General features: G+C 30.8%; 1 protein-coding gene across 1 annotated transcript in view; it reads left to right on the forward strand.

Annotated features, from left to right (window-relative positions):
* Window positions 1-2,560: 2,560 nt before the first annotated feature.
* The window catches only part of LOC136990061 (neuropeptide SIFamide receptor-like), a 30,642-nt gene continuing 11,099 nt past the window's right edge, over window positions 2,561-22,103 (forward strand). Inside the window, exon 1 of the mRNA XM_067288407.1 lies at window positions 2,561-2,833. Coding sequence (XP_067144508.1) covers window positions 2,566-2,833 — 268 coding nt within the window. The 5' untranslated portion in view covers window positions 2,561-2,565. The remainder of the gene's footprint in view (window positions 2,834-22,103) is intronic.

Raw genomic sequence — 22,103 nt, forward strand, 5'->3', positions numbered from 1 at the left:
TCGTTTAAATCAATATTTTTGTTCATCCAAACGATTAACGACGTTAAAACAGCCATTGCTTAAAACTTATCGTTTTACTCTTGCTGAATTAAATAAACAATATTGTTAAATTATTAAAATATTTTAATAATTTTAATTAAATCATAAATTAAATACTTGATGTTCATTCGATAAAAAGTCTAATTCGGTTGATATCATTAGCGGATTCAGACATTTTTAAAGGGGTGTGGAAAGGAAACGATGTGCCTTACCTGAGGTACCCGGATTTATTCAGAAAATACTCCCGTAAGGCAGGGAATATAAAATGGAAATTTAGGGAAAAACCCTCAAAAGTTGGGAAATTTAGAGCTCAGGATTAGGGTAACATTCCCAAAGAGTGGGGAATTTAGGGTGGAAATTTAGGATTAATCCCAAAAGGTGGGGGAATCTAGGGTGGGAATTTAGGGAAATTTTCAAATGGTGGGGAAGTTGGGTGAGGATTTAGGGAAATTTTCAAATGGTGGGGAAGTTGGGTGAGGATTTAGGGAACTTTTCAAATGGGGAAGTTAGTGAGGATTTAGGGAAATTTTCAAATGGTGGGAAGTTGGGTGAGGATTTAGGGAAATTTTCAAATGGTGGGGAAGTTGGGTGAGGATTTAGGGAACTTTTCAAATGGGGAAGTTAGTGAGGATTTAGGGAAATTTTCAAATGGGGAAGTTGGGTGAGGATTTAGGGAAATTTTCAAATGGTGGGGAAGTTGGGTGAGGATTTAGGGAACTTTTCAAATGGGGAAGTTAGTGAGGATTTAGGGAAATTTTCAAATGGTGGGAAAGTTGGGTGAGGATTTAGGGAAATTTTCAAATGGCGGGGAAGTTGGGTGAGGATTTAGGGAAATTTTCAAATGGCGGGGAAGTTGGTGAGGATTTAGGGAATTTTCAAATGGGGAAGTTAGTGAGGATTTAGGGAAATTTTCAAATGGTGGGGAAGTTGGGTGAGGATTTAGGGAAATTTTCAAATGGTGGGGAAGTTGGGTGAGGATTTAGGGAACTTTTCAAATGGGGAAGTTAGTGAGGATTTAGGGAAATTTTCAAATGGTGGGGAAGTTGGTGAGGATTTAGGGAAATTTTCAAATGGTGGGGAAGTTAGGGTGGGGATTTAGGAAAATTTCCAAACGGTGGGGAAATTAGGGTGGGAATTTAGGGAAACCACTAGTAGGTAGAAGGCATCCCCTTAAGTCCGCACCTGTTTAATGTTTACATATAGGTCACTAAATTAATATGCCTAGCATTTTAAATTCAATTAAATAATGTTTCTCTACTAATAATTTTTAATATACACAACTGCAAATATTTTATTTATTATTATAAATTTTAATTAGACAATAAATTAAAATTTTATATTACCCTTTAAAAACGGAAAATATGTGCATTTGTATACATTTATAATTCGCTACAAAGTAATAATATTTTTTTATTGCAAGACATAAAGTGAAATACTGAAACAATTTCCGCATATTTTTATATGTAAATGGCAATATTTTATAACAACAAAGCGTTTTTTTAAAAATTTTTTTATATTATTATTAAATTATTCATGATTTATAACAGTTAAAAACTTCCGAAAAATCAAAAGTTTATACAGTAAAAACCCGTGTTTCCGTTTCGAACAGGTTTTATTAACATATAAAATCGCTCAGTTCCGAAGAACTTTTTTTTTTCCAGGTTCCGTCTTAGGCAGGTTTTACTGTACGTAAGAAAAGTTATAAAATATCATATTTATCTGATATTAATTTTTATTTATCTTCCTTCGCTTAGTCGACGTTGGAAAATATTTCTTTTTAAATGGCAGAATTCCCTTCGAGATTGGTCCCGGAGATAAAGAATTCGTTTTTTTGAATACATTTTCTACTTTTCCCTTTAGGAATTCCTCCAATTTTGTTCGATAGTTGAATTCAGTTGAACGATTCTCTCTCTATAAAACTCTCCCCCTAATCTTTCCTCGATAATAATGGCCGATCACAATGAGGTTATTTATTTTTTAAATGCTTCGATAGTTCCCTACGAAAAATCATAGGAAAAGAAATATATATCATTAGGTCCAACCTCTTAATCTCCTTCTAGATTTAAAGTAAATCTAATTATCTTCTCCGATTTTTATCGATAATTTCTTATAATAGATGGAAGAGAAATCGTATTTTTTCCCCCTTCTTATAAATAATTCATAATAATTACGAAATATTTCTTATTAAATTAACCTTGACCCGCGAATCCCAATATTGACTTGTCTTATACGAAAGCTCTCACTTCCCATTGCATGATGGGAACTATTGCTAGAAGATCTTCAGCAATCGCGCGTGTGAGAAGTTTCTTCTGACTTTTGTCGACTTTAACACTAGTGACACAGGAGTGTATTATTTATTTATTTATTTATTTTTTAAAAAATTCTCAATGTCAAATTTTGCGTATAGAATGTAATGGAGTACGCGTTTAATTTTCGAAAATTAGGATAATGCCTTCTACTGTCAATCAACAAGGCACCTCTTGCGTGTTTCAGTGGCCTTTGGGTGTTGTGTCAACCAGTGTCAATATGTCCGAGTCGAATTCCACTATCGAGTGTACAATTGGTGTTGGATGCTTCTTACGTTATTCCGTTGCGTGGACTACGGGTTATTGCGTTGCTTACGCTTCTATTTTTCTACTGGGAATTATTGGAAACGGTTGTGTACTCAACATTATATACAGGAATAATTCTATGAGGACGACATTCCACTTTTTGCTTGTTAATCTAGCCGTTGCCGATCTACAAGTCGTCGTTTTTTATCTGCCGGCGACTCTAGTGGGACACATCTTCGGACGTATGTATTGCAAATGTCTATTTATACTTATCTTGTATAGAAATCGGGGGGGCGACCTAACGACAATGAGCAGGGAAAATTACTCATCGTCGGGTATTGAGTGGATAAACGAAATAATGTGTACAGTACTCGTTTCCACTCGTTTTTTGTAGTATTGGATAAATTAAAAGTACAATACGTTGTGGGGGATGTGTTCCCTCTGTCCCATATGGATCGAAGCCCGTGTTGTATTGACAGAAAAAGTTTTGTTTAGTCGAAAAACTTCGATTTAGATCTGTTTATAATATATAGTAAAACCTGTTCAAAACGGAAAAAGTATTCGGTACTGTCGATTCCGATTTACACAGGTTTTCCCGTATAACAGTTATAGTATAGGTGTAGTATATTATAAAGAAAATAATTTTAAAGGTATAATATATTAAATTTAAGGATTTAAAAAGCCATTACCTCACGTAATTATTTTTTTTTTTTTTTGAATTTTATTAATATTGAACTTTTGGTAAAGGGATGAAAGGACTAACACACGGAATCCATTAGACAAGGTTATACTGTTACATTTAAGTATAAAAAAATCCTATTTAAGTTACAGTGTCTGCAGGACAAACCATAAAGAATAATACAGCGGTGGCTTTCCCACTAGGCCCACTAGGCAGGGGCCTAGGGAAGAGTTTGGGGGACTCAAAAATTTAAAATAATAACAAGGGGGAGTGCTGCAGGCCGTAAGGGGCGCCATGTTTCTAAATCCGCCATTGGTGTTAGATCGTATCTATTTTTGAGCTTGCTTTCTTTTTATTTTGCCTCCGCGATAACACCAGATAAACTGTTCATCCGTGTGAAAGTTGCGGGATTTATCGACTTCTAAACTATATATATACTTTTTATAAGTTAAAGCAAGAAAGAAAAATACATTAATTTTTATTTTAAACGGGAGATAAATGACTCACTATTGGATTTTATGTTATTGTTTATATTAGTATTTATTATATATACGATAAAACCTGCGTAAAGCGGACTTGTACGGTACCGAATATTTTCCCGATTTGGCGGGTTTCCGTTCTATTCAGGTTCCGTCTTAAACAGGTTTTACTGTACAATTTAAGAGTAATATAGGCTTAAATAATATAATATAAATGAAATTTACCGAGTTAAAATTAGCGAAAAATTCTTGAATTTTATTTCAAATAGTCTAGTAAAATTAAAATTCAAGAATTTAATTTTAGAAAAAGAACAATAAGTTTGAAAAAAAATCAATCGATCAAGCGAAAGTTGGAAGAAAATTACCAAAGCATCATTTAAGATTTGCATTGTAAAAAATGCCACATATTAAAATATTGATCATCATTTATATACGCCTCTAAGATGTTATCTTTTAAATCGATAAATCAAGTAAACTTAAAGGTAATTTTTCTTTTAGTCCATTTTTCTTCAAGTAAACTAAAGGGACGATTTTTTTATTACCATTACAAGTTTTGATTTTAACGTCATCTGTTGAAAGTAATTCATTTTTTTTTTTACCTTAAGTTTATTCAAATGTTCGATTTTTCTCGTTGTAACGACGTTTAATTCTATTCGCAGTAAAACCTGTGTAAACCGGAATCGCACGGTACCGAATATTTTTCCGTTTCGGACAGGTTTTAATGTAGTAAAACCTGTAATACAGTTAAAACCTAAATAATTTAAATAAATCAATAAAGATTCGAAGCGATTAATTTTACGCAAAAATTAATTTTTCAAATATTTTAAAACGTTATTAAGCGATGGAAAATCCAAACCAAACTGATTAATGAATGGGGTAATTAATAAGAAACTTCTCTTAAAATATTCTTCTACTAATTATCGATAAAGGGGTTAGAATTGTACTGTACACGTGGAAATTTTTTTCCGTTGTTAAAAAAATATAACACACTTTCCTTGTTAATAATTGATTTGTTTTAACTGTCAGTCGATCGATATTTGTGACAATTCGTTTCATCAATCAAAGTTTTCATTTTTTAAAGAGTAAATATCGTAAATTCAAAATATATAAACAAAATTTTCAATAGAAACGATTACTTTTCTTCTCTTTACAAAATTATTAAATTAAAAAAAAAGAAAATCGATTGAAGGGGGTGAGTGGGAAAGTAGTAAACTTTTTCTTTATTAAAAATACAAAAAAAATTGTATTAATTTAAAAATAAAAGGGTGTGATAAATGTCAATCATATATAAGTAAATATATATATTTATCTGTTTTAATTTAATAAAATATGATTTTACTTTCCCGAGTGAAGTATGGCCATCGATCGAAAAATGACCCCCGAGGTTTTTACATTTTTGAACTCAGAGGACCTTGAAACGTCGAGAAATGCAAAAAATTTGGGGTATTTTTTCTGTACTTACGGATGTTATGTATTTGGAGCGTCGATTTGTTTTTTCACCCATTTGAAGCTTAATAACTCCTGTGCTTTTTGTCGAAAATTTCTGAAATTTTTCAGGGAGGTTCGTGTTTTAGGGAGAAATATTTCCAGAAATTTTCAGGGAAATCGGATTATTATTTCAAGAGATATGGCCCCATCCTCTTAATATCTCCCGAACTACTCTGAAGAATGGTAGCAATTATTAGGGATGAAAACAAATATAGAATACCGGGAAAGTCTAGCATTAATTAGTAATTTAAATTTAAATAAAAATTAATTTATAAAATATTTATCTTAATAAATATATTTCTTAAAATTCTGATTTATTTTCTTTAATGATATAAGCAAACAATATCCGACTATTTTTGTAGACACATAATCGAATTTATTTCTCTTATTTCTAGATAATAATTTTTATATTAAAAGATTATTCATTTTAATTCTTTAAAAATAAATTTAATTATGATTTTTCTCTCTTTAAAATTAAACAAAGTTGAAAAATTTAAAGTAAATAATTACATCGAATTAATAATTAAATTTTTCTTTCTAACTCTGTGAAATTTATATAGTTACAACCCTCTAAAGTCAATGTTTGCCTGTTTAATTTAATATTGAATGATGATAAAGTAACTTTTAATGCAGGAAAACCTCTGAACGACGGCCGCTAGCGAAGACATAAAAAAAAATGGCCGTTGTTTGGAGGTTCAAATGTATAATAATGAAAATAAAGAATTTTAATAGAAGAGGATGCATCATTTAGTATTTATTTAACTTTATTGTTAATATTTTCAATACGAAATATTTAGTTTAACATAACGTGATCGTGTAAATAACAGGATAAACACAATATTTCTTTCGTGTCGTTTTTGATGAATTTGTTACAAGAATATTGATGACAATGAATAGAGAAGGTACTAATATATGGACCCATTATAATCCACTTTAGGCATTTATCATCACCAACAGTTATTGCTTAATTCATCTTTATCTACTCTGGTTATTGAGAAATTTTCCGACAGATCGCAAATCTTATTTTTTTATGTCATGCCTGTTGATATAAGACATTTATTATGCTAAAATATATCCTGCACTTCTCGTGTACATTAATTTTAAGATTTGATTTAAATATCTTTAATATAAATTGTATGTGTGGACGTTAGTGTGGGTGGGGGAGCGATTTTGTTCTTGATTAAAGCTTAATAACTCCCGTGCCTTTTGTCGAAAATTGATAAAATTTTGCAGGGATGTTTGTGCATTAGGGGTACCGATGCTATTAAATTTTGGTGATTAAAGGTGGAGGGAGTGGGGAGATATGTCGATTTGAAGAACCCGGGTTCGAATCCGGACGGGATTTTCCACCCGAATTCTTAGAGGCGATCTGTATGTCTGCCCGTTATTGTAAGCCATAATGGGCTTGCCGAAAAGACCATCTTTTTATCGACAGGATAGAAAGAATTTAAAAAAAAGAAAACTATTGTAAACAGATGGCTATAGCAAAATATATTCCTCGATATTAAATTACATCTAATGTTATTTTTATTAATATTTTATTGATATATATAGGAGAAGCGTAGAAAAATTTTCGAGAATTATAACGAAAGTATTATTTAGGATACAATAAATATGAAATTTTGAATGATTCATTGATGATCTAGAATTTAAATTGTAGCGATTTAAAGAGGAATTCCAATAAAATTCTACCAGTAGAAATTTTTATTCGCTTTCAAAACGACAATACGCCAAGTGTCGAGTTCGCGTCAATCTCCAATGGGTGATGGAATTCTTTTGAATAATTCACTTTTAGAAAAGAGGATTAAAAAAAAATAAGAAAAAAAATTCAATTCTATTTTTCTCGGATCGATTTTCATAAGATTAATATCATAATGAAAATAAAAATATATTTTAAAGTTTACGTAAACAATTTGCCGAAATAATCAAAAATGCAATCACGTTTAAAAGATGATTTGTACTTTGAGGGAGTGCGTGGGATTATAAAATTGAAGAAATTTTCGAAAATTGATTGGATAAATGAAATATTTTAAATAAACAGAGAGACGAAGTGATGAATTTACGTTAAATAAAAAATTTCAATGATGTTTTATGTTGACATTAATGGTTTTCTGTCATGACACGATGGCATTTTCTAGTCGCTCAATGTCAATTTTACATCTCATCAATCAATATAAGAAATTGTGTCCCAACACGAAAATCCAAAATCATTAATACTCTATATACACAACTATTTGAAAGCTTTCAATCTCTTCATAACGTCGCTTCGAGTGCGAGAATATAAAATATATGTGGCACAGCTTCCATTTTCCCTAGGAGAAGTGGAGCCGTGTGATATAAAACGTTTGCATTTTTTTTCCCCCGCCTCCTCTTGTTCTTATAGGAAAAATGACTGATTTTTCTATTATTCGGGAACAGATTAATCAATATTTTGAAAGTAAAATATAGTTTAGATCTGAAAAGCTGAATTTCAAAACGTTTTTCGAGTGATTTATCATTTTCTTTTCGTATTTTGCCTGAAAAGTATAGCAAAGTGGGATCACGAAGTTTAATGATAATCTGTGATGCTTAGCCATTGATACATTAAAAAGTAGTTCATAAAAACGACTTCTATAATCTCGTATATAATTATAATACAGCAAAACCTGTCTAAAACGGAACCTGCCTAAACGGAGAAATTCTTAGGAACGTAGCTATTTTATTTGTTTTTTTTAAAAAAACCTGTTTAAAATGGAGATCTGCCAATGCTGGAAAAATATTCGGTGCCGCGCGAGTCCGGTTTACACAGGTTTTACTGTATATCAGAAAAACAATAAACCCAATACAAGTAAAATAATATCTCTATTTCGAAGCATTATTTCCGTTTAGGCAGGTTTTTGTTTTGTTCATGTTCCGTTTTGAACAGGTTCCACTGTACTTTGGTTTATAGAATACAGTACATAGATCTTAAATGACGTATACCAGGGATTGGTCTTAGTAATAAGAAACTTATCATAGACCTGAAAAATCACTAGATTGAAAAAAATCGGCGCCATATCGCCAATTGGCTTGAAATCTAAACGCAAATAGCCAGACCTGGCAACATGCCCTGTTCCTACTATCCATAGAGTGCTTAAAAAACAAACTATTCATGCCCTAAAAAGGCAAATTCTATATTCGGCTCTATCCAAATAACAATAGATAGATACCGAATTATCCGGGTAAAGCCCAAATTCTAAGTGTTCCAATCGTTTTCTGTGTAGTGTGAGCTTTATCTGTTTGTGACTTGGATAAAGTTAGCATTAGCCGGTTAATTTATGGATTTTAGCCGTAATATATAGGGTCTTTTAAATCCTCACTTTTGGTTCGAATATATACGTGGCCGCCCAAAAGGGGTGTTGTTTATAGGGCATAAAGGAGAGGATCAAAATTTGTCCTGAAGCTCATAAGAATTATACATACGTACACACTCACACATACGCATACACCACACAATTACAGTAAAACCTGTGTGAACCGGAATTGCAGTTTCGAATATTTTTTCCACTAAGGCAGGTTTTCGTTCGAACAGACTTTTTTTAACAGAAAATCGCTCCGTCTTGAAGAATTTTTTTCCGTTTAGACAGGTTCCCGTTCTATTCAGGTTTCTTTTTGGACACATTTTACTATATATGCGAACCAACCCGATGTAATAGCTTATTTAAAATTTATTCAAGCATTTTACATCAGCCGAAGCTGAAAAAATAAAATTTTATTTAAAAAATTAAAACCCTATATTGAAAAACCCATCTAAAACGGAACCTGGATAGAACGGAAACCTGCCTAAGAGGAAAAAAAACATTCGGTACCGTACGATTCCGGTTTACACAGATTTTATTGTAATTTTATTTTATTTTCACGATTTTATACGTAAAAGTTAAATTTTAAAACAAGTAACAAAGTAGATTTTACTATAGAAAGGGGGAGAAATGCATGAGATCAGAAGAATTTAGACAACCTGGCGACTGGTGAATTTTATTTTCAGACGTTATCAGAATTGTCTAAAAATATGAATTGGCACATTGAATAAATGTATTCTGCTTACCAATTTACTCTTATTTATTTATTTTTTAAGTAAAGTAAAATGCATTACGGAATGAAAGTTGTAAAATTGACTTTGCATATGAAATGTTAGAAACTTTTGATCCCCGTGGATTAAGATAAAGAAGAAATTGTCCGTTACTTGTTTACTCGTTTCCAATGTTAGCATTACTTTTGAATAATGAAATATCAACAAAATAAAATATGGAAACACTATTAAATTTTTATATTAATTCTAAAAAATAAAAATTCTTGCAAAGACTTTAATAGTAAAGTAAAACCTGCCAAAAACGGAACCTGAATGAAACGGAAAAGTTCTTCAAAATGAAGAGATTTTCTATGTTAAAATAAATCCTGTTTAAAGCGAAAACCTGCCAAACCGGAAGAGTATTAAATACGATTCCGGTTTATATAGGTTTTACTGTATTTTACTTTTAAAAATTATTTTTTTATTGGGCTACAACCTACAAACTCCCAGCGGTGTCTGTCTTTCTAACAGTCTGTCCTTCCTTAATCTTGAGGACGGAATAAGATAGATGTAAGTCGAGACCTTAATCTTAAGACCAGATAATATAGCTAATGGGCCTTCTGCCTCTAAGCTTCCTATGGAAAACTTAGAGGCAGAAGGCCCCATTAGCTATATATATAACTTCCGGTGTAGCCGAAAGTCACGTTATTTCAATTCAAAAGTTTTCGCTCTGAAGTTAGATGACCAGCATGACTCTGTTGTTATCAGGAAAAGTATGATGTACAGGGGCAAGACTATAGTAAAATCGAGAGCGTATTTAAAAATTTTTTTCATTGTTTTCTTTGATTATTTTTGCTAGAATATAACATTTTCAAATTAAAAATTTACTGGTAATAAGCATTTTTTAAAAATATATTTATACTTTTTTACAAGGAAGTGTTGTGTAAAACAATAAAACAGAATCGTTTCGTGGCCAATTGTCTATAACTTAATGAAATTAATTTAAAAATGAAAATGCTTCTACGTGTTTACCATTAATGATTTTCACACAAGCTTTAATTTTCTATCGTTCTCTATAAAAATCTGCGATTCAGTTTGAAATCGTGGTGACCTGGAAACGCAATTCAACTGCATCTAGAGAATTGATTTCAAATGATTCTTCGTCCATTGAAAGGATTCGGCATCTTTGAATAACTTTTAAAATATGTTTCTATAAAAAAAGTCAACATTTGTATTCAGAAATATTTTCAAATAACGATTAAAATCGATTACGTCATAAAATTTGAATTTTATGGCACGATTAATTTTAATCATTATTCAAGTTACCAAACATCATTTTTTATAATTAAATTTGAAAAATTTTTAATGTAATTTTGACTTTCTTTTTCGCATAAATTACTTAAATAAGAGCTAATTTATTTTATTTTAGTTGAACATTTAACTTTGATAAATAGAAAAGGTCAAGTGTATATATTATTGTTATTGTTAGTATTGTGTGCCCCACAATGCCGGACTGCAAGTTTTAATCGTCTTTTAATTTAAAGAATCGTGTTGTATATAGTTATTCTCCACCACTAAATTTAAAATATTGCTTAAAGTGAAAATAATGAAAGATTTCTTACCTTCCTGTGGGTCTCAAAAGGGTGCCTTTTTACTGTACCCATCGTAGTTTCGACCAAGCCCACATTGGGGCCTGGTTAGTGAGGAACTGGGCCCTAAATATCCGGAACTGTCCGCCCATAAGAAATTCCTGAAGAAATCGCCCCAGATTCGATTTCGGAATCTCCAGAGCGATAGAATGACCTCGGTCATACGGCCATCAGCTAAAATATATTGTAACAATTAAGTATAATTATGGATTTATTTTAAGAATTTAATTTTAAAAAATTATGGGTCTACTATATCACTATATATATACTAAGTCAATGGGTCTATTACAGATTACATTTTTAACGTATAAAATGTGTCTAACACAAACTCTTAAGTAATAAACACGTTCTAAAAATAAAAATAAAAAGTAATAAAAATGGAAGGAAACGAACAAAATTCGATTTGTAGTTTTATTATTCATTTCCATTTTTATTCTTTTTTTAAATTCACTTTTGGTTGGCGAATTTGCAATCGTAGACAAACATTACATGAATGCTATATTTGCTATTACATTAAGTTAATCACTTTCTCTTAACTTTAACAATTCGTAATATGAATTTCCGCTTATAGTAGATCGAAAGATAGACTTTAAGATATTGACTTTATACGTTTACCGTGTCTCTATACATTTATTTAGAATTCTAGAAGATTGAACCTAGTGTTTACTCATAACTGCAAACAAGACAAATTCCAGTATGCGAAATTATTTAAATGCAAATTAGTTTGATGTTGAACGTTGTACAATTTGTATGCGTATTACTTAAAGAAATATTTTCAATTTTCCTTTTTGTAGGTCCTATCTCTTCGTTTGAACACTTCGCTTATAAGCATTAGCCAATCAGAAGAGAGGATTTGAATTTCGTTTTGTGTAGAAGTGGCCAATCAGAAGCGAATATACGAATGGCGACAAAGTTGGCAATGAGAATATAACAGTGGCTAATTAGAAGCAAGATTGCGAACGTGTCACGTGATTTAAATCATCTCTTTTAATTAGCAGCTGTTATATTCTCAACGTTACGTGTGACGCATTCAAATACTCTCTTCCGATTGGTCACTTCTATACAAGAAACCTCTGGATGTGACGTCGTAACATGTGATTCAGATCTTCGTTTCTGGTTAGCTGTTGCTACGCAGTAAACTGATATAGTGCGACTATACTTACCTATTTATATTTATACTGTAAATTAATTACAAAAATTATTTGTAAAAATATATAATTAATTAACCTTTGACCCAATTTCTTTTGAAACATTAATATCTGACACTAGTTAGTAAAGTGGGCCAGTGGTCCTGAAATTGCCAGATTGAAAATCGTGTCCTAGCCCTCCGCTGTCTATATGTATATCTCACTGCATTGTTCATATATGTTATTTCCTAAGAAGTAAATTACTTGTAGCAGAATACTTAATACAACACAACCTCCGAATAGTGGACATCATTGGAATCGAGAAGTTTGTCCGCTATTTAGAGGTAAATACTGTATAATAGATGTCCTATTTGAATAGTCTGGGAATTGTAAAAATTTCCCTTAATTAAGTTAATATAACTTAGATAAATGTAAAACCAATAGGGAATATTTTGTCTACGTCTATCTTGAAATCACTTCAGGCAAACACGTGTTTTCTTTAGTCGAGTGTCTCCTGGGACTTTGTTATTGTGAACACGAAAAAATATCGTTTGAAGTAATTACTCTATAGACGTGTTTACGTGTGTCAACCACCCGAAATGATTTCTGTTATAGAGTTTTCGTGTTCTCTCTTCTTCAGATTTTGTCAACTTTAACAGAAACAATTCGTTTAGTCGGTAGCATCACGGTTAACAAACTAATAGGCTGTAGATATTAACTGCTGCTTGCTAACGGATAAAGTTTCTCTAGAAACAATATAAATCGGAAATGATGAGCAGGCTGAATATCCGGATAAAACACTCCTTAGCTCTCTGCAAAATAGTCTTAGATTAAGGCATGCTACTGTAATGAAAAGTAAAAAATGTAATATTATTTATAGAAGTTTCCGTGTTACATATGCTTTATTGAAAATTAAACTTCTAGTTGTGGGCTCCAAACATTGGTGGGCCTCTCGACTTGTGGGGTCTGCGTGGCAATTGTTACGGCTCTGTAGCGTAATCATTCAATTGTTTAGCAGTTTTTATTGTCACTCTTTTGCAAAAGCTGATGAAACACGGCGATTTGGAAATTATAAGGTATAAAGTTTTTCAAACATCATTAAGCCCGGAACTAAGGTGCAAAGGAAAAATAAACGATATTCTAAACGAGCAATTATTTATTGTCACATCGTCACAGTGCAGGGCTACAATTTTTCATAACAATGCTCTCAATTTTAGTAGTGTCTTGTCCCTGTACATCATACTTTTCCTGTTAGCAATAGAGTCGTGCTAGTCATCTATCTAACTCCATTCAGGAGAAAACATTTTAATTGAAATAACGTGACTTCCGGTCCAAATAGGAAGTTTGTATATAGTTAATTTGAGTCCCCTTCTCCTAAATTTTTATATCTGATATCGACATTCATCTATCTCTCTCCGTTCTATATTAAGAAAAGACAGACAACGGACGTTAGTGGGAATTTATGAACACCATCTTTGAAGCTTAATAACTCCTGTGCTTTTTGTCGAAAATATCTGAAATTTTGCAGGGATGTTTGTTTATTAGAGGATTGATGCTATTAAATTTTGGTGGGGAGATTGTAGGGGTCGTGTGTATCTCCAGTAAGGTCGGATTTAATGACGATTTTACTCGTTATTAGCATTTACAATTTTTATAAAACCCATCCCTACCCTCAAAATTAAGCTTTTTGCCATTTTATAATAATTAAAAATATAAAAAGTTTTTAATAATACAATATGATAACCGATGGTGCCACCAAATGTTTCCTGGAAACTTTAGCAACTCACTGCTGAATTTTTTAGTATAAAGTTACGGCCTCTTTATTTCAGCACTTTAATTAAATTAATATACTACATATGCAGTTAAAAACGAGTATAAATGAATCTCCCGGATAGTAATTTCTAAAGTAGATTTCCTAAAATGTTTTGATATCGTGGCATCATGTCATAAGATATTTTGCTTGTGAAACTCTGTTAACACAATAAAATGAACATTGAAATAATAAATAAAATGTACAGTACTTTCGGTTATGCCTAAATATTTCTAGACAGGCTAAGGAACCTTTTCATAATAATTTCGTCGGTTGTTGTTTAGGAAACTTTTAATTATTCACGGTTGATTTTCCCTTGTTCACATCTATCATTCATAAGAAATTATGTCTATTGTCAGCGATTGCTCAATAGTTCGACTCCCATAAGATTGCTTATTTGTTTGTGTACGGTAAAGCGACACGTGGGAAATCTTCCGAGGAGGGACACTTTGCCCTGCTTACGTGTTACAAACGTGAAGGCCCACCAGTGGCCAAGCGGTTCCGTTCCCTGAACACGGAGTTCGGTCGTGGGTTCGCACCTCGCCAAGACAGGCTTGCCACGTGGAGCTTTCTCCACATCTGTAACGCCTGAATAGGGGCCAGTTACCCTTAAAATACCTTCCGGAAGGCATTATTCCCCGCGTTATGACCATCATAAACGCATACAACTATTATTACATGACACTTTACCGCGGAGCCATATAGCCTAGAAACTCATGCCCAACTAGCTACTACAAGACTACAAACGTGAAGAAAACCCGGAAACTCCACGTTCTGGCAAGGCTGGATTCGGACCTTAAGGCCAGATGCGAACCCACGACTAGTGTTCAGCAGATTTATCCACTAGTCCACTGGTGGGTAAGTTGCATAAGAATGTTTTATGTGTAATCTTTTCACTTAATTTTTGTTCTTAATTTTATATATTCTGCAACAAATACGAAAAAATTTATAAGCTTAATTTTTTTTATAATTATATAAAAGTTTTGAAATTTAAATATATATATTTTTTTTCTGAACTTTATAATGAATTTATTTTTAAATTGTCGGAAATGGATTCATATATTTCAGTAATAGTGACAAGCAGCAGTTATATAATGTTTTGATTAGCATAAATTTCCTATTTAATATTTATGCAAATGATATTTATTAGAATAAATGGACTTGCAGAAAATTAAGATTATTCCATATTAAGATAAATATTTATAACGTATGAAAAAGAAATTTACACGATAATACAGAGTTACTTATTATAAAATTAAATAATTTATAAATATTGTATATGTGAAATTATATACACGTATATAAAATAATATTCTGTATATAATAAAGTCTGTAATGTATTTAATATATAAGTTATGATCTAGTTTCGCGGTGTGTGAGCGTGTAAAATACACGCTTGTATGTAAAATACGCGTGTTGTATTATATTATAAGACTGGATAAACCAAAAATTTTAAAATTTGGCAGGTTTATTTCTGCGTATGAGACATCGATGCTATTCAATTTTGGTAGTTAAAGGCGGAAAGATAGAAAGGAATCATGTGTCATATCTCGAGTGAAGTCAGGCTTAATGAAAGTTTTATTTGTTATTAGCATTACAATTTTTTTAAAACTGACACCTACTCCAAAATAAGCCCCTTTTTATAATAATTAACAATATATAAAATTAATTTTTAATTATATTATGCACGTTGTCTTTCTGGACGGTGTTATCGATTGTTCAACTGAAATATCCTATTTAAAAATCTTATTATAAGAGACTTCTATCTAGACTTTAAAATATAGAATTTTTGTTTTATATTATTCACATATATTTATAATTAAACTTTTCAGGGAATTTATAGGTCTGCAGACCTATAAATTCCCGCTAGCATCCGTTTGTTATCTGTCCTACCTTAATCGCGAGAACGGAGTTAGATACATGAAAGTCGATATCATATATGGAAACTTAGGAGCGAGAGGATTTAATTAACTATATACAAACTTCTAATTTGGACTGGAAGTTACGTTATTTCAATTAAAATATTTTCTCCTGAACGGAGTTAGATAGATGACTGGCACGACTCTGTTTAACAGGAAAAGTATGATGTACAGGGGCAAGACACTACTAAAATTGAGAGCATTGTGACGAAAAATTGCAGCCCGGCATTGTGTCGATGTTCTTTCCACCTCAAATTAGTAGTGTCTTGCCCCCTGTACACCATACTTTTCCTGACAACAACAGAGTATAAACTTTCTTTTACTTTTACTATAAATTAAACACTGAAATTTTGAGCATTTTACTAATAGATTTAAATAGTTATATCTATAATTTATACTTTATTTTTATAGAATTTAAATTTGAATAAACATTATTATGTGATAAATAATATTTTATTAATATCAAGCAATTTCAGATATAACATTTTATAGGATCCTATAAATATTTCGTAGGATATTGCAAGTTTATAGATCGAATATCTGACTACTTTCCATACTAAATTATTTACATATTTTCGGTTTTTACATACGTAAAACGAATATTCTTCTATATGTTAGATGAAATCGAAGCTTTCAAGAAAATAATCAGATAAAAAAAAAGGATATAAATAAACTTCCATTTCAAAATTGCAGTTTTCTAAAGTCAATAAATGGTTTCTATTTTATTGTAAAACATAAATTTTATAGTAATTTTTGATAAAGTATCCTTTCATCCCCCTGTATTTTGTATTTACAATTATTACGTACTTATTTTGAGTTAACTTATTTTATTTAAATATATTTAAAGTATAAAAATATTCACAGTTTCGACAAAAGTGAAGAAAACAGTATTATTTCTTTGTAAAATGTTATTATCTTTCGTATACAATAGCTGATCCAGAAATCTTTAGAGGGGGTGATGAAAGGAAACTGTATGTCTTACAAAATTTTTTACTATGATACCCGGCTTTACTCTAGAAAAATTGGCAGAATAGAGTGCATCTGTGCCTGTGCACCACTCTAAATCCTTCCCTGTTTGTATATAAGTTTCATTTTGTCGATGATATACCTTCTTCACTCAAAAACATTCTCACCTTATACTCTTACCCCTTTTCTAACTTTACCTTAGACCTCTGAGTAGGCTTTACTCCTAATAATAATAATAATTAAGTATCATGTTATCGTTATCAGTTCTGTGAAAAGATTTATCAGAAATAACTGTAAATCAGGCGGTGATCATCAATGTCACTGATTGCTTCATCTAATCGTAAATATACTTTGTATTATGTTCCAGTTGAAGCTGCCGAAACTGTTAGATTAAGGAATTAGAAAAAATTAATTTAAATTTATTTACTAATATTTACAAAACATTCATAATTCACATGAATTTCAAAAGCATTCAGGTAAAATTGATAGTCTCACCAACCTATCTATCAAATATTACTTTAAAAAAAAGAAAATTCAATCTGATCTTAGCTCAAGTCAATTTATCACCATCAAAAGGTTGATTTCGATAAAAATTTTAAACGAAATTTTAAAAAATCTGTCTACTAAAATACGATTACCTGCAATATTTTCGCTCTAATAATCGAAACAATGCATGCTCTTTAATAAAACTAGCCCATTCGGGGTTCTCTCTCTTCCTGGTTCTATCTTAACCGTATTAAAATTAATCTTTTTGCATCTTTAAAAATTAAATTTTCCCTCCTAGAAGTTTCTCACTAGGATCATGTTTCGAGAAACTTGGTAATTAATTGCGTAATTATATCTCTCCTAGCTAATAGTGTAAGATGAGTGATGGTAGATGATTGATGATTTAACCCTATCTCCTCTGCATAAATATTTCCCTCCACAGAGAAAATCATATAATCCCACTTTTTATTATTGTTATCGATACTTATCTACACCTTTTAGCCCCCCAAAAAATTCAAAGTTAGGACGTAATTAATGGTACACTTACCATTTACTTCACTCCTAAAACACGTGATATCTCTAAATAACCATCGTCTTATTCACTATTCACTATAAAATATGAAAATATTGAATAAAAACAGAATATTTTATTGAATTTATTAACTTCTGACCTCCTGCTTAATTAATAGAAAATATATATCAACAAGAAGGCGAGTATTGTTGACGAGTTATTAAACAAACAGCAATCTTACTCTTGTAAATCTTCAACTGAAAACAATGTTATCTTCCTATATATAAGTGTATTAATTGTTTAAATGTCTATCTAACGAGAATTCTAATCCTTCTGAATGTCACGTAAAGTAATTTATATCCCTCGTCTAAGGCCATTTCTCAATTTCTAATCTCTTCTTGATCACCTTCTTATTCAAATATTTGCCAGTTTCGTTTAATGAAAACTTTGTCTTTAGTTAATTTATGCCAGTTTAAAATGTTTATTAATTTTTAATGCTCATTATGGAAGTAACTTATGGTTTGTATATGCGTGTCCTGCCATACAAAGCTGCAATTACATAAATTAAGAAACCAACCGCAACTTCCCCTTCTATCTTATAATAAAGCTTATTTACAGTTAACTTCAAAGTAACTTTTTAATTCATTTTCCTTTGATTTTTTCTAATTATTATTTTTTATAACCCGAATTGAACGTAAAGGAATCAAAGAAGCGTATCAGACTTATAAAATTTTAATTGAATTTTATTAATATTCATTAAATAAAATCGATCGGGTGGGATGATTTTTGCCACGTGTTGCCATCTAGTAGTAAAATTTAAAAACTACATTTTAAAAATATATATGATTTATTAACTGTAAGAATTTCTTTTAATGGGAAGAAATTAAATATCTAATTTAACAAAATAAATTACGCGAGAAAACGTTAAATATTACTAACCTATTTAAACGGGGAACATAAAAATAAAATTAAAAAAAATCATTAATTACTTTTAAAATGGATTATTTTGTTAAAACAAAACAACTTAATATCGTTTATTTTTTATTTAAAAATAAATAAATAAAATTACACTCTTATTTAATTTTACTTAGCGCATTTACACGTGCGGGTTATACTCGAATTTGTAGCACGAAACGTTATAATTATTAAAGTTTTCAATACAATAACACTTAAATATTTTTTTATCGTAATAAACACTCTTTAATTAATTAAACTAAAACGTATTTAACTCGATAAACTTTATGAATAAAGATTTAAAAACAATATAAAGTAATTTAATGGAAAGTTAGGCGTGTAACTTCAATACTAATAGGTTTGATGTTTGCGGTATATCCAGTTCGCTTGTGTTTATTCGAATTTAATATAGTTTGTTTTGCATAAAGAGAAACGATATAGGCGGAAAGCGAATATAAATCAAGCGAATGTTTGTTAATGAAACAACTAATTCATTATTGCAGAAATCCGCTATCATTTCAATTACAAACTGTTTAAGATGGCAAATACACATCCATCTCATTATATTCTTGTTTGAAAAATGGTTTGAATAATATTACAAAAATACAAATTTCGTTCTTTTAGATAAAAATCGTTACATTTCGTTAAAATGGAATTTTTGAGTCTCCTAAACCAGCGAAAAGTCTTTACTCGTATATATTCAAGGCGAACAATATACTCGTTTAAGTCTTATATATACACGAGGCAAATAAGCCTTGAATATATACAATATGGTGTAACATATAAAGCATAAGGTACGAGTGTAGAGTGGGCTCCCTTTATCCTTTTGTTTTTTCATCGGTTTATTTGTTTACGGCAATGAAGGGGGGACTGTCTATGGGAAACTGTACCCCGGATGCTTTTATCCACTCGTACAGTCTTAAAGATTTTACTTTTTCTTGGTAAAAGTAACGTTAATTTTATAGGGATAGTAATCACTACTGGCTAGGGAAAAATCCCCACTTCTCCCCTTTCGACAGCCGTGAGCGTGTTTAATTGGTTTAAATTGTACGCGAGAGTAATTCGTGTAGGTATATTCTTTCGTTTGTAAGTAAAATCGATAATTTTTGGGGGGAAGAAGTTAATCGAATTGCTCTGGTGTCGATCTCTTAACACTAACAATGATATATTAAACTTTAAAAAAGTACTATAAGCAAAATAAGAAGTTTGAAAGAAGTTATAATGTCAGACAAGATTTCTATTGACTTTTTTGATCCTACTGAGATATTGATTTATACCGAACTTTTTACAAGATTATGAATGACTTTTCTTATTTATTTTATCCGAAATAAAAACAAAATAACTTCGAATTTACGCTAAACCCTCGAGTTAACGGAGAAATATTTAAAACACAGCGTGTTAAAAGGCTGAAACAACGAGCTAATAAGTTAATCGTGTGCAATATAAAATTATCTAATTCATACTTAAGCATCGTAACGAGATTTTAAAACGGCAAAACCTCCATTAACGGACAACTCCCGAATATAGGATACTTCTATTTAACGGACATTTTTACAATCCCCACACCCTTCAACTAGGGACATATATTTACCTCTAAATAGCGGACAAATTTCTCGGTTCCGACGGTGTCCGCTATTCGGAGGTTATACTGTATATGTTTTTAAAACACATTCGATTTAACGAACTTTAAACACTCCTTTCCCCAATTACTCCGTTCAATCGATGGTATTCACATATTTTTATCTTATAAATTAATAAAGTTAATTAAATTCATTAAATATCAAAATTAGATGCAGTAATTGTGTTATTACAAAATACATTTTTAAATTAACATTTATTTTTAAAAATCATTTTACGACATTATATTTAATGTTAATATTTTTAAACGTTTTTGTATCATGTCCTCATCTTTCGATTCAAATTTCATCCACTTTTAATTAATATACAAAGCTGAAACTTCTAGCACGTATCTAATTTACATGACAATGCATTTTCGATGTTTTAGGGAGTGTCTCCACCCGATAAACACTGTGTAAATGTGTATGTAGAAGCACTGTAGTAAGGTATGCGATGGGGGTACTTGCACCCCTTTCCCACCATCTTTCCCACTCCAAAACCCGATAAACACTGTGTAAATGTGTGTATAAATATACACTGTAGTGACGTATATGGTGGAGGATTTTGCACCCCACCAAACTCCACCCCCTAATCTCGAAAAGCGTGACCAATAAAAGCGTTTTTATTTATTTATTTATTTATTTTAAAAATATCAAAATTATTCATACTTTAATCAATATGTTTATTTAAATGGTGTGTTTATTTATTATACATGACAGCATTTACGAAGTAATGATGTAAAGAATATATTAAGATTTATTAACATGTTTGAATTTTTATCCTCATAATAATGATTTGCATATTTATATTTAAATATCCATAAATGATGTGGATGATTACCCCAGATCATTCTGAATTTACATTTTTTTAATGACCGTAACGACTTTTACAACTTATAAACTCAAATTTTTCATATAGAAACTTAAGAAAAGGTTCAATTTTTGAAAAAAATTATCATCATAATTCAAAAATTAAATAGAAATTCAATGTTTAATTGCTTTCCCCAATGTTATATAACAGAGTTAAAGTATGGTGATCGGTCTCCCCCCCTGAGATTTTTATATTTTTTGACTCGGGGTACCTTGAAGAGTCGAGAAATGCAATAAATTTGGGGGTTTTTTCTGCGAGAAGGGACGTTAGTGTATGTGTTAGGGCACGATTTTTTCACTCAATTTGAAGCTTAATAATTCCTGTGTCTTCGGTCAAAAATTTCTGAACTTTTTCGGGGAGGTTCGAGTATTAAGGAGAAATATTTCCAGAAATTTTCAGGAAAATAGGACCACTGGTTCGGGAAATATGGTCTCACACCCTTAATATCTCCCGAACTAATCTAAAGACTTAAAGGTAATTGTAGCAATTATTAGGGATGAAAACAAATAAATAAAGTTCAGTTATGTTACTTTGGATCAATTCTATCGACTGTTTTACAACGTTTATCATATGTTTCTTTAAATTATTAGGTAAAGTTAATAAAGAGGAAGCTTTATATCTTAAGCAAATGGATTTAAGTTTTATTGTAAGAAAAGTTTTATTGAATTTAGATAAAATAGAAATAAAAATGCAAGAGACTAAACGAAAAATCTGACGATTTACGATCATTCTTTCTTAATAAAATAGAAGTTTTCTCTTTTAATACATAACAGTATCATCCTTAACTGAATTTTTAATACATAAAATGTAAGATGCATGTAAAATACTGAAAACATAAGTTTTGTTTTTACATCCGAACCCACTACAAGATTTCTATCGATGTCAAAATAAGTCAAAACTTTATCATATTTATCTTTATAGAAAGCTTAA

This window comes from Centruroides vittatus, unplaced genomic scaffold (assembly GCF_030686945.1).
Source record: "Centruroides vittatus isolate TY-2023 unplaced genomic scaffold, ASM3068694v2 scaffold_861, whole genome shotgun sequence".
Classification (NCBI taxonomy): Eukaryota; Metazoa; Arthropoda; class Arachnida; order Scorpiones; family Buthidae; genus Centruroides; species Centruroides vittatus.